Below are 16,738 nucleotides of genomic sequence, written 5' to 3' on the forward strand. Positions count from 1 at the left end.
ATATAGTATAAAAACTATTCTTCCATGTCACTTTCTCTATAGCTCCTTAGGACATATTTTTTCCCATATTATAACTTTTTATGTCCATGTTTTATCTCCTTTCCAGACTTTAAAGACAAAATTCAAGATTACTCATCTCTGCATTCCCCCAATGTACCTAATTATAGTGCCTGACACATAGTTGGGATATAAAATACTTTTGAATACAAAATATAATCTTCCCCAAAGGCTTATCCCTTAACATCTGAAAATCAGAAACAATACAGTGTGTGTTGGGGAGGAGAGGCATGGGGGGATGGGGGAGGAGGCAGCCTCTCTGCTGCAGCTGAGAGTATAAAATTCCATTAAAAAACAAGTTTATCTGGGCATAAAATTCCAGTATATATACACAGGCAGACATTAGAAACAGTAAATATGAACTGTAAATACCAAGATTATTTGGCTAAGACATTTAAGAAGAAAAAATAAAGTCATAATATGTGTACTATACATTTCCATTCAGTGTTTACACCTAAACTAACAAAGCCACATTATGACCAAAATGTAATACATTAAAACAACTTGTTTTAAAATAGGTTTTAAAGGACAACAAAAAGTGAGTGCTCTATTTATAGCTAACAAGTACAAACTATACTGCTTTTCTGACATTCTTTCCTTCCTTGGATTCTCCAGTACTTCCTTCTGATCTTCCCAGATCTTTTGACTTCTCCACAGTGTTTTTTCTCTTCTGTCTCCCGACTATCAGATTTTTCTGACTTTCTATTCTTTTCTCTAAATTATTTTCCTTGCCAAATACACAAACATTCTCAAATCAAGGGCTTGAAGAAATAAATTATTTTATACTGTGGGATGTACATTTGTAAAATCTTCCTGGAAGACAAGAATTCTGCCCTAATTTACTTTATGATACTAACTATAAGGAAATACTCATATTTAAGAGGTGCGAACAAGGTTACACATGTATATTATAGGGAGAAGATAGATTTCAAGAATAAAAGCAACTCCTAGTTTTCTACTATGACCCAATCACACTTTTGGAAATTATAAGAAAATAATCCAAATTGGAGGAAAAGACTGTGTACCTGAAGGAGCCAACAATGCAATATTATAAGTAAGAGAAAACAATTATTTGGCAATAGAAGGATGAATCAACTATATTTATGAACTATTACATCACCATTAACAACTAGAACAATAAAGATTACATAGAAATATAGAAAAATATGAAAAGCAAATTCAAGAAAACAAAAATTGAACTGTAAATCTGACTGCATTATGATTATATCTGTGAGAAGTTATATGGGTGGATATAGGAAGGACTGAAAAAAAATCAAAAACCAAAACATTTATGAGGGCAGACTATGAATTATTTTTCAAATTTGTTTGTGTCACTAAAGTCACAATAACATTGTTCAATGAATGAACTATATAGTTCTCATCCTCCTTGCTTTTTTTAATTAACTAAATCATTTGAGAGAAGCAAAACTAAATTTAAAGCAATGACTGAATACAATTAAAGTTCAAAGTGTGAGCCATATACGAGCTAACCTTCCTGTTTAGAATCTCATGCTAATCAAAACAGTGATGGGATTCTCCTCAGATCCTCACGTATAACTATAAGGCTTAACTAAAAATAAACATTTAAGGAAGGATTATTTTGAAACAGAAGAGTAATGAATTTCTAGATAAACATAACCCATTTTGTTTACTCACAATTTCTCCTAAAACTCCACTACAATTTTAATAAGAAATAAAAACATAAACACTAAAGAAAAAATAAAATTAAAAAAGAGAGAAAAAACACTAAAGCTTCCAAAGAAGTTTCCAAAAATAGGGAAAAGGAAAAAGCAGAAGAAAGACTCTGAAACTTGTAAACAGCAACATGGAATCTCAAGATAAGAGCTGGCAAAGTACTGCCCGAGAGCCAGGTCCTCCCTGCTGCCTACTTCTGTAATGTTCTGTTGGAACACAGCCACACCCATTTGTTTACATATTGTCTATGCCTGCTTATTCACTACAATAGGAGAGCTGAAGAGTTGCAACAAGAGACTGTATGGCCCATCAGTTCAGTTCAGTTCAGTCTTGTCAAACTCTTTGTGACCCCATGGAGTGCAGCACATCAGGCCTCCCTGTTCATCATCAACTCCCAGAGCTTGCTCAAACTCATATCCATCCAATCGGTGATACCATCCAACCATCTCATCCTCTCTCGTCCCCTTCTCCTGCCTTCAATCTTTCCCAGCATCAGGGTCTTTTCAAAGGAGTCAGTTCTTCACATCTGGTGGCAAAGTATTGGAGCTTCAGCTTCAACATCAGTCCTTCCAATGAACACCCAGAACTGATCTCCTTTAGGATGCACTGGTTGGATCTCCTTGCAGTCCAAGGGACTCTCAAGAATCTTCTCCAACACCACAGCTCAAAAGCACCAATTCTGTGGTGCTCAGTTTTCCTTATAGTCCAACTCTCACATCCATACATAAGAACTGGAAGCTGTGGTATTGAAGAAGACTCTTGAGAGTCCCTTGGACTACAAGGAGATCCAACCAGTCCATCCTAAAGGAGATCAGTTCTGGGTGTTCATTGGAAGGACTGATGCTGAAGCTGAAACTCCAATATTTTGGCCACCCCATGTGAAGAGTTGACTCATTGGAAAAGACCCTGATGCTGGGAGGGATTGGGGGCAGGAGGAGAAGGGGACAACAGAGGATGAGGTGGCTGGATGGCATCACTGACTCAATGGACATGAGTTTGGGTAAACTCTGGGAGTTGGTGATGGACAGGGAGGCCTGGCGTGCTGCGATTCATGGGATCGCAAAGAGTCGGATACAACTGAGTGACTGAACTGAACTGAACTAGGTTGATCACAGCTTTTCTGTCAAGGAGCAAGCATCTTTTAATTTCATGGCTGCAGTCACCATCTGCAGTGATTTTGGAGCCCAAGAAAATTAAGTCTGTCACTGTTTCCCCATTTATTTGCCATGAAGTAATGGGACTGGATCTTAGTTTTTTGAATGTTGAGTTTTAAGCCAGCTTAACACCTAAAATATGGCCCATAACTCTTTGCGACCCCGTAGACTGTAGCCTACCAGGCTTCTCCATCCATGGGATTTTCCAGGCAAGAATACTGGAGTGGGTTGTCATTTCCTTCTCCAAAATTATTTACTACCTGGCCCATAACAGAAAACATTTGCCAAATTGCATTAGACAATAGTGTATCACCTTCCAAATATTGAAAGAATGTGAATTTCAACCTATTCCTGATCCCACTAAATTATCATATGAAGTGTAAGGGTAGAAATATACATTTCTGGAATGGAAACTCTCAAAAAATTTACTTCCCATGAGTCCTCTATGAAAAAGCTACTGAAGGGATGTGATCCACCAAAACAAAGAAGTCAACCAAAAAAAAAAACCTGACTTAGAATAGTAAGAATATCAAATCTTTCTCTTCATAGTATGAAGTCAATAGAGTCTAAAATTGGAAAGATTCCTATAAATATATTAGTCAAAATATTAAATGAACATCAGAAGATAACAGCTAAAGAAGTAAAAAACATTCTTGCCTCTAAAGAACGGGACTTGGAGTGAGGAAGTGCAAGCCAGGGGAGGGTTTCATTATTGTTTTACAACACAATTTGACTAATTAAACTAGGCATTTGTGTTTACTTTGGTAATTATTAAAGGGAATAAAAATAGTTTTATCAAATATTGAAAATTATTATAAAATTTTCACAATTGCCTAAACTTAGAAGCAACCAAGATATCCTTTAGTAGATGAATGGAGAAATAATGGAAGTCTGTGATACCTCCAGACCATGGGAGTATTACTCAGTGCTAAAAAGACATGAGCTATCAAGTAATGAAGAGATATAAATGCAAGTTACTAAGTGAAAGAAGCCAATATTAAAAGGCTACATACTGTATGATTCCAGCTCTATGACATTCTGGAAAAGACAAAACTATGGAGACAGTAAAACAACCATTGATTGTCAGGGGGATAGTGGGGGGAGGGTGGCTGAATAGGTGGAGCACACAGGGTCTTGAGGGAAGTGAAAATACTCTATAATATGGCATTGGTGGACACGTGCCATTATATATTTGTCCAGACTCACAGAATACACAGCATGAAGAGTGCATCTTAAGGCAAACTATGGCCTTTGAGTGATTATGATGTGTTCACGTAGATTCAACAATTGCAAGGAATGTACCCTCTGGTGAAGGGATGTTGATGAAAGGGGAAGCCGTGCATGTGTGGGGCAGGAGGTTTACAGGAAGTCTCTGTACCCTCCTCTCAATTTTGCTATGAACCTAAAACTGCTCCAAAAAAAACTTTTAAAAAATTGTTATAAAATTTCTATAATTAAAAAATCTAATAAGTGCTATAATTAACAGATCAATGGAACAAAACAATCCTGAAACAGACTGCAGCATTTAGAAGAACTTAATTCATAATAAAGAAAGCACAACAAGTCAAAGGGAAAAGGATAGATTTAGAGAGAAGGAAAAAAAAAACCCTGTTGCTGAGAAACCTTTGGCTTCTGCTTCACCAGGGGGTGCTCCACCTCTCCTGCCCCCAACACCTCAAGTAATTTAGCAAAGACTGGGCTCAGACTGCTGAGCTGGTTCGGCAGGAAGGACTATGCCCATTTCTATATAATCCAAGACATGACCCTTGCCCCCCAACTTGCCATTTAAATAGGTAAAGAGGAATGGAGGAAGGGTTCTTGGGGATCCACCTCTGTCCTAATCATGCATGCCTCTTCTTGAGATGATGGGGTTAGGGAGGCCACAAATACTCTGTTACCGTCTAAGCCCCTCCCAAGGCTTTGATCTACATTGGCTCTCTCTGCTGCTAATGGTTTTGGTCTTGCCCTTAGTCTGCTGGACAGTTGCCAAAATTAGCTAATAAAAGAAAATTAAATTCTTAACCTGATACAACTAACCAAATAAACTCCAAATTAATTGACTAATACAGTATTTAAGAATAAACACATTCAAAAGAATAAAATATATAACCTATAATGAATCCTTGGATTAGGAAGAATGACCTACCTTAGCATAAAAGCAATCTTAAGAAATTATAAAGGAAAAGTCTTTTTTAACTGCATAAAATTACATGTCCAAAAACACTGCAGATGGAGTTCAAAGGAAAATGACAAACTAGGCAAAATATCTGTAGTAAATATAAAGGCTTAACATCCTAAACATGTATGCATATTTTAAAAACTGTTACCAGTTTAAAATAACACTAATATCCCAATTTTTTAATGGACAAACTATAAGTAATTATTTCTTGGGAATTAGCAAGACAATACAAAAAATACATGGGCTACAAAAGAACATTTTAGACAATCCACTTCACCAAAATCAAGAGAAATATGAATTCAAACAAATTTCACCTATCAAATAAGAAAAATTAAAGGAAATGGAATCATATAAAAAATCATTCTTTTAAAAAATGTTTAAAGATTTATAGAAATTCTAATAGGATGTCAGTTAAAAATGCAGGCTATCTACTTATAATCCAAATTTTATGGAAAAAAATAAACAGAAAACATATACAGGCCATTTTACATTTTTTCTCCTCTTTTTATGTTTTTTAAACCTAATATCATGGACACTTTTCATAAAGAAAAATTTTAATAGAGCTAAAAATGAGGCTCAGCTTAAGTGTATGATGAAAGGAAACTGGTGAGTTTCCCAAATGGCCAGGCTCCAAAACGAAACCACTCCAAGCCACACTGCACCCTTGGCACAGAGGCCATGTCATGACCTTGGACATGGCTTTAGAGATAGCAGCTACTATCATACCTTCTGTCCTGCAGTAACAACACAATCCCCCATTTGATACATTTACAACAGGTAGCAGGTAGTTAATATTTTTTGGGTACTTACAGGGAACCAAGCACTTTTCTAGGTGCTTTCTATATTTATCAATACACTTAACTCTCACATGAACTCTATAGGTTTGTTATCCTCAATTTACAGAAGAAAACTGAGGCAACACAAGAAGAGAAAGAAGGTCCCATAGCTGGTAAAGAGAACAGCTGATTCACACCCCAGCCATCAGGCTCCAAAGCCTGTACTCTTCAAACACTACCCTGTACTGCCTCCATATCGAGTTGCAAGATGAAATACTGTGCAAAAAGGGAAATTAATGTTCTGGGGAAAATATTCTCAACATAGTAAGTGACAAAAGCAATTAGAAATCAATGTGTCAGAGTGTGTGTGAGAGACAGAGAAAGAAACAGAGAAAATAAAATTAAGCAAACATCTGTCAGAGAAAGAAAGTATCATTCCAGCTCAGAAGCACAGTAATAAAGTTGGCCTCACTTGCTTTTCTAATTTTTCAAGTTCTTCAGCCTCTAGAGTACTGTAGTTGGTAATAAAGAATAAAAGCCCTTCTTCAGTCATGACACCACCACCAGCAGGATTCAGGAAGGTCCACAGAGCTGGGTGCACTCCTAGTAAGACATACTCTATCAGTCACAAGACTGCTCAGTAAGAAAAGGGCAGACTCTTCATTCACTTATAACCAGGGAGAAGGCTTTATTTAAAAAATATTGAAAAGGGGTGAGATATATGAAAAGAGTAACATGGAAACTTACATTACTATATGTAACATAGATAGCCAACAGGAATTTGCTGTATGGCTCAGGAAACTCGAACAGGGCCTCTGTATCAGTCTAAAGGGGTGGGATGGGGTGGGAGATGAGAGGGAGGCTCAAAAGGGAGGGCTTATATGTATACTATGGTTGATTCATGTTGAGGTTTGACAGAAAACAACAAAATTCTGTAAAGCATTATCCTTCAATTAAAAAGTAAACTAATAACAGAAAAGAAAAAGTCTATGAAATAGTTGAAATGGGTCATTAAATGCTGTGCCTCAGCATTACGGATCAAATTCAACCATAAAAAAAATTTTTTTAAATCAAAGAGTAAAACTGTATTACTTTAAATTAATTCTCATCAAATTAGGCAGTATCTACCTTACCATATTTGGGGGCACACTTAAAATACTGGACTTTCCCAACACTTCCATTGTTTTTTCCTTCTGGTTCATCCAACTCAATGCCAGCCCACTGTCCACTTGCAAATTCAGTTGTTCCACAAAATCTCAATGTTCCAACCTAAAGAAATATAAATCAGGGTAACTTTTGAGTATTACTTGTAATCCTAAATTTTCTACTCTTGTAACTTTATCACAGAAGTCTTTAAAAAGCACTCACTCAAAGCAGACTTCAGAAGAAGGAAAATATTACTAGGGATACAAATAGACACAAATAATGATAAAAGAGTTGATGGACCAAGAAGGCATAAGAATCCTAAATCTATATGCACTTAACAATTAAGGCAGAAACAGTGAGAGTCACGTTTGCTGCATTTTCATACAGTAGTAATTTGTGGGAGACAACTACTCAGGAAGAGGGAGCTGCAAGGGAAAACCTGCAGACTGGAAGCCTGTAAATTCACTCAGCCCCTCCAATATTCTCCCATTTAAATACAGATGCCTTCATCATTCAGTTTGACAAATAGTTTATATTCTTAAGTTATACTTTATAGTAACCGTGCATCTAAATCTCATGTTTTCCATTGAGTATCTTTCTACCTAAACATTGAACTTAAAAACAAAGCAAAAAAACACCCCAAGCCACACTGCACCCTTGGCACATAAGCCACATCATGACCTTGGACATGGCTTTAGAGACAGCAACTACTATCATACCTTCTGTCCTGCAATAACAACACGATCCCCCAGCTTCAGGCCAAGTGACGTCAACATTGCCTTGCTAGTAACACGATCATAATTTGGAAGCAAGGGCTTTGAGAGATCATATGACAGAGGCGCAGCGTCCAGCAGCATCTGCTTGATTTCCTTAGCAGTGGCCGCGGCATCGGCCATTTCCAAGGGCATCTCTACCGGGTCTGGGACAACATCAGCGGGGATCTGCCCTTTGTCATTCTACAGATAAAAAGAAACTTTTCAATTCATATCAGCTCAGAGCTCTACATAGCCATCTGAAAGTTTTCTGGGAAAAAAGTTAAATTAATCATTTATTTATTCAAAAATATTCACTAAACACCTACTACAAACACTTACTACAAATAGCTGTGAAAAGAGGTGAAAAGCAAAGGAGAAAAGGAAAGATATAAGCATCTGAATGCAGAGTTCCAAAGAATACCAAGAAGAGATAAGAAAGCCTTCCTCAGCAATCAATGCAAAGAAATAGAGGAAAACAACAGAATAGGAAAGACTAGATATCTATTCAAGAAAATTAGAGATACCAAGGGAACATTTCATGCAAAGATGGGCTCGATAAAGGACAGAACTGGTATGGACCTAACAGAAGCAGAAGACATTAAGAAGAGGTGGCAAGAATACACAGAAGAACTATACAAAAAAGATCTTCACGACCAAGATAATCACGATGGTGTGATCACTCACCTAGAGCCAGACATCCTGGAATGTGAAGTCAAGTGGGCCTTAGAAAGCATCACTACGAACAAAGCTAGTGGAGGTGATGGAATTACAGTTGAGCTATTTCAAATCCTGAAAGATGATGCTGTGAAAGTGCTGCACTCAATATGCCAGCAAATTTGGAAAACTCAGCAGTGGCCACAGGACTGGAAAAGGTCCGTTTTCATTCCAATCCCAAAGAAAGGCAATGCCAAAGAATGCTCAAACTACCAAACAATTGCACTCACCTCACACGCTAGTAAAGTAATGCTCAAAATTCTCCAAGCCAGGCTTCAGCAATATGTGAACTGTGAACTCCCTGATGTCCAAGCTGGTTTTAGAAAAGGCAGCGGAACCAGAGATCAAATTGCCAACATCCACTGGATCATGGAAAAAGCAAGAGAGTTCCAGAAAAACATCTATTTCTGCTTTATTGACTATGCCAAAGCCTTTGACTGTGTGGATCACAATAAACTGTGGAAAATTCTGAAAGAGATGGGAATACCAGACCACCTGACCTGCCTCTTGAGAAATCTGTATGCAGGTCAGGAAGCAACAGTTAGATCTGGACATGGAACAACAGACTGGTTCCAAATAGGAAAAGGAGTACGTCAAGGCTGTATATTGTCACCCTGCTTATTTCACTTCTGTGCAGAGTACATCATAAGAAACGCTGGACTGGAAGAAGCACAAGCTAGAATCAAGACTGCTGGGAGAAATATCAATAACCTCAGATATGCATATGATACCACCCTTATGGCAGGAAGTGAAGAGGAACTAAAAAGCCTCTTGATGAGAATGAAAAAGTTGGCTTAAAGCTCAACATTCAGAAAACGAAGATCATGGCATCTGGTCCCATCACTTCATGGGAAATAGATGGGGAAAGAGTGGAAACAGTGTAAAACTTTATTTTGGGGGGCTCCAAAATCACTGCAGATGGTTATTGCAGCCATGAAATTAAAAGACGCTTACTCCTTGAAAGGAAAATTATGACCAACCTAGATAGCATATTGAAAAGCAGAGACATTACTTTGTCAACAAAGGTCCATCTAGTCAAGGCTATGGTTTTTCCAGTGGTCATGTATGGATGTGAGAGTTGGACTGTGAAGAAAGCTGAGTGCCAAAGAATTGATGCTTTTGAACTGTGGTGTTGGAGAAGACTCTTGAGAGTCCCTTGGACTGCAAGGAGATCCAACCAGTCCATCCTAAAGGAGATCAGCCCTGGGATTTCTTTGGAAGGAGTGATGCTAAACCTGAAACTCCAATACTTTGGCCACCTCATGCAAAGAGTTGACTCATTGGAAAAGACTCTGATGCTGGGAGGGATTGGGGGCAGGAGGAGAAGGGGATGACAGAGGATGAGATGGCTGGATGGCATTACCGACTCAATGGACGTGAGTTTGAGTGAACTCTGGGAGTTGGGATGGACAGGGAGGCCTGGCGTGCTGCGATTCAATGGGTCACAAAGAGTCGGACATGACTGAGCGACTGAACTGAAACACCTACTACCTGCCCATTCTAAGTGCTAAAGACACACACAGTGAAGAAATCAATAGCTCCACTCTCAAAAACTATAGTCACAGACTATAGTCACATAAATAAAATGTATGGTGTATCAAAGGGTGAAAAGTGGCAGAGACAAGAACAAGGCAGAGACGAGGAACATGGATACGGGGGCAGAGAAGGCCTCAGTGCTGAGCGGCACTGGTGCAGAGGCCTAGGGAGGTGAGGGAACATGGGGCAGGTTAGCTGGTGGGGATGGCAGTCCAGGCTGAGGGAAGAGCAGGAGCTCAGGCTGTTAGTGGGTGGCGTGTGTGGAGAAGGCACTTCTGGAGATAGAAGGCACGGGACTGCCTGGCTTCCCAACCCCGGACCCAACACTACCACCGGTCTCTGGAGCCTCCACCTAGGCTCCGTGACCTTGACCCACCCTGCCCACTCATGGTGCGACTCAGATTTTGAGAACAGAATCCATAGTTTCAACACTTCTGAAATTGGAGCTGGGATTTATCCTGCAGCCAAAAAAAAAAAAAAAAAAAAAAAAGGTCAGTCACAGGGCCCACTAAAATTTGCATGGTGTTTATATCAGCAAAACTTTATCCCATAGATTCTCACTTGGTTATCACGTCAAGAAAAAGCTTGTGAATGACAGAGATAAAAATCCTTGCCTGTTACAAATCTGTTTTTATTGCAGCAGGATGGACCAACTAAACAAGTGAAATATTACTACCATTTCCAATTTGCCAATTAGGAGACTTAGGCAAGGAGAGACGACTGAGTGATGGCTCAGCGTCATCTGCATGATTACTGCAGAGACGACATTCAGTCAGCCCACATTCACTGCAGCCCACATTCAGCCACCACTGGACCCTCAGCTCTTCTCCTGCTCCATGCCGTCCTTCCCTCAAACAAGCCCTCTTTCGTCTATGCTCCCTAACCAACAACTCAGGTTTTATCAGAAAGATTCCAGACTGTAATCTTCTCTTCATGAGATGAACCAAGATTCTTTGGCTCAGAAACCTTTTTCCCTTTTCTTCTCCTCTGATAATTATCTTCAAATGATCCACATGGATAAAAGAATGAGGCTTTTAGAACACTTAGTCTGCAAGGGCCTCACATGCTTTATTTTAAAATTCAAGTCAGTTTGGTTCTAAGTAAAAATACGTTAGGAAGACATGTTATCAAATTTGGGGGATGGTGATGAACTATTCTGATCCCCAATTTCAAAGTACAAAATATAAAGAAAATCATCTATAGTGCTAATATGTACCCTTGAGAAAAAGAAAGAAGGGAAAAAAACTTTTTTTAAATCAACAAACCTGTTCTGTTAAGTGGTAGGCTACTTTTACAATGAATATTTTACTTCCGATTTTTAAGTTCTCACCTTTCTAGAGTAAGTCACACACTTCTATTAATTCCTACATAAAATTTAGCAACTAAAACTTCAGTGTTTAAAAAATACTAAATAGTAATAATAATGATGTCATGTTAACATAAGAAGATTTGTTCATGATTATAGAATTTCACTTTTTCTAAAGTAGTGGCTAAGTTAGGGTCTGATCCGAGGGCTACTGCTGACCCACATGTAGATATCTTTTATATCTTTTTTTTTTTAAGTATTAACTACCAAAAGTGGGTAAAATCTATTAATTACTTTGGGCTTGAATTGGTAATTTACCTCCGTAACATACCTCACTGCATCTTACTAGATTCAAACTACTCTCTCCATTAATGGGGTCTTGCCAAGAGTTGCACTAGCAAAAGCAAGCACCTATCACCTTCACACTCCAACCAACTCCTGGCCTTTGTGCACGCCTCTCTCTCTGCCTAACGGGCCTTCCTCAGCTTCCTCCTATACCTGGTTAATTCTCAACTCTGTTTAAGTATTCAAGCTTACCTATGCCAGGAAGCAGGCTTCCTAAGGCTTGAACAGACTCCCCTCCCATGCAACCCCATGACACTCTGTGCCACACCCTGCCTGTCCCCCATCCTAACACACTCAACTTGACACACTACAGTAAATCTGCCTGCTCTCTTGTTTGTCCCCCTCTCTAGACGATATTCTATTTGAGACAGAGACACATTTATTGTCCCAGTGCCATATGTATTGTCCCAGACGCATGTATTCTCCCAGTGCCTAAAATGCGAAGGATGGAGGGAGGGAAGGAGGAACAGAGGGGTTGATTAAATAATCAATGGGGTTAAACAGAAAGAAAAGTGGCAACGAACTGGGGTGGGAAGGCAAAACAAGAAAGCAAGGAAAAGAAAGGGGGAGGAGGCTTTTGCTACCACTGCCGCCACTTCAAGAGAATGCACAGACCCAGTGAAGAATCCCTGCCAGAGCAAGTCACTGCTATTAATGCAACAGAAAAGAAAACGCATAGCCACTTTGGTGAAGACAATAAAATACCAAACGATCTGAAGTTTATGAAGTTCAGTCTTGTGTGTTAACTTTGTAAGTATGTAACTTGATCGTGAAAAAATAAATTTTTCCTTTAAGTCAATTTTAAAGGTTTACTCCATTCTTAAATAGGCCTTTTTTAGACTGTCTGAAATAAAACTTCTTTCCAAAATAATTTAAAATGTGGTTTAATGCAGAAATATAAACTTTAATATATGCATTTTTATTTAACAGCTAAAGGATTTATAAATAAAGCAAAAGCCTAAAAGAAAGATACTTTTAAACTCAAAGATGATAAACTGTAAAGAGCATTTTATTTAGCTGAATGAAAGTAAGGCTAGTAGAGCTTATCGATATAAATGGACTGAAATTCACTGCTATGCCTTAAACTTATCTGAGATAAAAGTTTATCATTATTACTCTTTATATGCAGCACAAAAAAATATAAATTATTTACTCATATAAGAGTTCCACAACAACATCCAGATTCAACTCTTTCCTGGGAGATAATGTTAGATGTTTTCATTCTTTTTAATATTTTTCACTTTTAATTTAACCTCTTACCCTAAATGCAGGATTGGCTCCATGCTCCAATAAGCATTTCACGGTACCTGCACACAAGTTATATGCAGCAATATGCAGAGCTGTTCCAAAATTAAAGTCGCTGCAAGTGGCATCCACATCTGTAATTGAACATCACAAGTGTATTAACAAAAATTTTAGTTAATCTATTATAACGTGAAAAGAGGCAGGTTGGGTTGGATTTATTTGGGGGAATAGGGGTATAAGCTATTGACAAGACTTAAACCAACCCACTAGAAGGACCATTCTCACAATGGAATAAAATCTGCATATTACAATCTGGTTAACTAATTTTTTTCTTAGTATAATAAAATTTCACTATCAAATGGACTCATGTTATCATGGGTTTTCTAACCATCACAAACTAAAGTATACTTAAAAGCAATTAATGGCAATAATTCTTATTTACAAAAGTAACTATCTTAACACACTCTTTCACTAAACCTCTTGCATATTGGCCACAACAACGATAATGTAGCATGGTTTAGTCAGGGACTAGCAAACTGTGGCTCATGGCCAAATCCAACTCATCATGTTTTCATAAATAAAGTTTTATTGGAACACAGCCACTTGCATTCATTTATATATTCTCTGTGGCTACTTTCACACCACTCTGTAGAATCAAGTAGTTTCAACAGGGACCACGTGGTCCACAAAGCCTAAAATATTTACTATCTGCCTCTTCATAGAAAAAAGAAGGTAAAACAATGGAGACTTCTCAAACCCGGAATAAATTAAAGTGTAATTAAACATATGCTGCGTGCTGTATTCATTCACAATACTTTATGATGAATTTGTATGTCACAGTAAGAATGAGAATCTTGCAATTCTAAGAACATTTTAAGAACTTTCAACAAATCATCAGGATGTAATACATAAATACAAGATATACTCCAGATTTGGATATTCCATTTCGACTGTTTTTTATAACGTGGGTTTAGTATACCTCTGGTTCTGCTAATCCTGCCTGAATCAAACGACTGCTTCACCACCTTACATGCCCTACCCACACTGCAAACAAACCAAGACACACTCAGAACACTGTCCTCAGTTATGAAAGACATGGGGTCGCACAGAGTCGGACACGAGTGAAGCGACTTAGCAGCAGCAGCCGCAGTACCATCAAGAGAGGCTTTCTTCCTAACATCATTCAAAAAGTGAAAACATAAACAGGGGAAAAAAAGCTGGATAACTATAAGAAGCAGAGGTTAGAAACAACATTCTGGGAGATTTATCTACTGAATCTCTAAAACAAGTCTTCTACAAATGGAGGAAACACTGCATACAACCTTCAACATAAAGTAATACTACTGCACTTGTCATTTTTTCTCTAAAGAAAACTGCCCACTGAAAGGAACCAGGACTGCGATTTAGACATTCTGATGCTCAATTTTGGGACATCAAGCACCATCAAGACAAGAAGAAAAAAAATGAAAAATCTGTCCTATAATGGAATCACAGAATTTCAGAACTGAATACCACCTAAAATAAATATTCTTCATGATTTCAGTGCTCAGCTCTGAAGGTTTTATTGCTCTAAATTTCTAGCTACCTAAATAATACAAAAGAACTACACATAGATTCAACTACACTTTATAAAATCCATGTTCTACTGGGGAATGTGCAGAGATATAAAAAAATGAGATAACACTTTATTTTGTATGTCTCTGTACTAAACCTTTTGTGAAAAGATAGTAACTAATCTTCAATTTAAAAAATTCAAACTATTTCTGAAAAATAAAATGGGATTGGAAGTCATATGGAACAAGATGGATCACAAGTGAAAATAACTTTTTGTTATAATTTTTCTGCCATCAATAATGCGTTCAATTAATAACATCCAGTGGCGATCTTGTAGTACTTGCCTTTTGGTTTAGATGTCTTCAAAATCACTCTTATAAGCTCAGGAACATCAAAATAAGCAGCATAATGCAAGGCATTCATGTTTGTCCATCGACTCCGCAAACTAACATCTGCTCCCAGATCAATAAGCTGAGTTGCAAATTTTACCGCTGTATCAACATCACCTAGAGAAGGTTTTCTAAATTACTTTCCTTCAATACAAATGTTAAGTTCCAATGCATGCCGTCTACTACCTCATCTAAAAAGCCAAGGCAAACAGCACACTGAATATACACTTACAACTCAAAAACTGTCACTTTTACAAGGAATTTATTCTTTCTAACAAAATAATCATACTCAAGGATATTGATAAACACATAGCTGTAAAGATGTTCATCAAAGCACTTTTTATTATGAATAAAATTGTGAAACAACCTAAAAGTACGAGACATCCATATAATGGAATACTACAGAGCCATTAAAACCAGTGTGCCAGACCCCTGCTGCTCAGAGTACGCTCTGTGGACCACTGCCAGTCCCAAACTGTAAGTTGTACTTTTGATAATGTTTCTCTTTTTCCCTGCGTAATCATTTCCTCTGAATATATTAACTGAAATGAAATTTTATGCTTTTGAAAAATACTTGGGCTTGTATTTTATATGTCTTTAATTTCATTTTTCTATTACAAGATTCATTTTTATTTTATTTTACAAAACTATCAGTCCATGATGGACTGCAGAAAGAAAAAACAGAAGAGTCCTTCATCATCAAGTTTAAGAAGCACTGTCTCAGACTACTGAACCAGGGAGAGGAATTCACAATTTATCATTAAAAGGCAGTGGTATAGCACAGAATACCAGTTTTGGAAACTATACACATATGTATGTAGGAACAGACCTTAGACAGACATAAAGACCAGGGTCTGTAGAGAGCGGGATGCCTGGAAAAAAAGCATGGACTGTTAAACCTTGCTGTAAACCCTCAGAAAGGTTCTAGGTGTTACTAGCTACTCTCACCTAGCAAGCAGGCAGGCATGAAGCCTGTTCCAGAAAAGTTGGGAGGTACCAGGAGACTATAAAGACTCCCTCAAGAAAAGGGAGGAACAGGAACAAGGTGTGGGGTGGACCTAACTGAATCCTCATCTATTCAGGGAATATTATCATCATCACCTAGGTCCCCTTGCAGGGACTCTGGCTGACATATACAAGCACAAACATAGATGTCTCAAGCCTTTAACAGACTCGCCACATACTCACCAATACCGTGAGCTCCAGATTTGCATGTATAATGCAAAAGAGTCATATCTGTCAATCCATCTCTGTCATTCACATTGCAACCTCTCTTAAGAATCTGAGGAAACCAAGGAAGATATGATTACAACATAACAGTCTACTGATTTCAAACCAATACTGAGGAACCAGGAAAGTCAGTCTTATTGAATTAGTTCTCAACGAATCCTGGAGGAGGAAATGGCAACCCATTCCAGCATTCTTGTCTGGAGAATCCCATGGGCAGAGGAGCCTGGTGGGCTACAGTCCATGCGGTTGCAGAGTCAGACACAACTTAGCGACTGAGCATGCATGCACAAAATGAGCAGACAGAACTGACTTCTCTTATGGATGAATTTTCAGTCTGCACCCAATAACAATAATGAAAATGGAACTTGTCACCAGACCAAAGGAAACTCTTGAAGAGTATTCCCAAGTAATCTGTCACTCAAAATAGGTTCCTTAACCTCTCAAAGGACAAGCAAATTTCCTTTCTAATGGGAGTAACAGCATTTGAAAAAGTATAAGCCCCCCTTCCTTAACACATGACAGTAAGCTGGTCAAGGAACCCAGCATTCTTCTTTACTCCTCTTGCAAAAAATTCAGTTTTTAAATTATATTGAAGTCTACATCTTTACCAAGCCACCCAAAAGTATAGATAAACATGATGGCAATCAAATTCCCTCA

General features: G+C 38.0%; 1 protein-coding gene across 3 annotated transcripts in view; it reads right to left on the minus strand.

Moving 5' to 3' along the window:
• CLIP4 (CAP-Gly domain containing linker protein family member 4) overlaps nt 1-16,738 on the minus strand; it is a 65,683-nt gene that overhangs the window by 37,423 nt on the left and 11,522 nt on the right. For all 3 annotated transcript variants that reach the window (XM_018055483.1, XM_005686853.3, XM_018055484.1), the window contains exons 4-8: nt 16,040-16,133; nt 14,807-14,968; nt 12,924-13,042; nt 7,727-7,963; nt 6,995-7,130 (exon numbers count right to left, since the gene is read on the minus strand). In XM_018055483.1, the coding sequence (XP_017910972.1) occupies nt 6,995-7,130; nt 7,727-7,963; nt 12,924-13,042; nt 14,807-14,968; nt 16,040-16,133 (748 nt within the window). The remainder of the gene's footprint in view (nt 1-6,994; nt 7,131-7,726; nt 7,964-12,923; nt 13,043-14,806; nt 14,969-16,039; nt 16,134-16,738) is intronic.

The sequence above is a fragment of the Capra hircus genome, chromosome 11 (genome assembly GCF_001704415.2).
Source record: "Capra hircus breed San Clemente chromosome 11, ASM170441v1, whole genome shotgun sequence".
NCBI lineage: Eukaryota > Metazoa > Chordata > Mammalia > Artiodactyla > Bovidae > Capra > Capra hircus.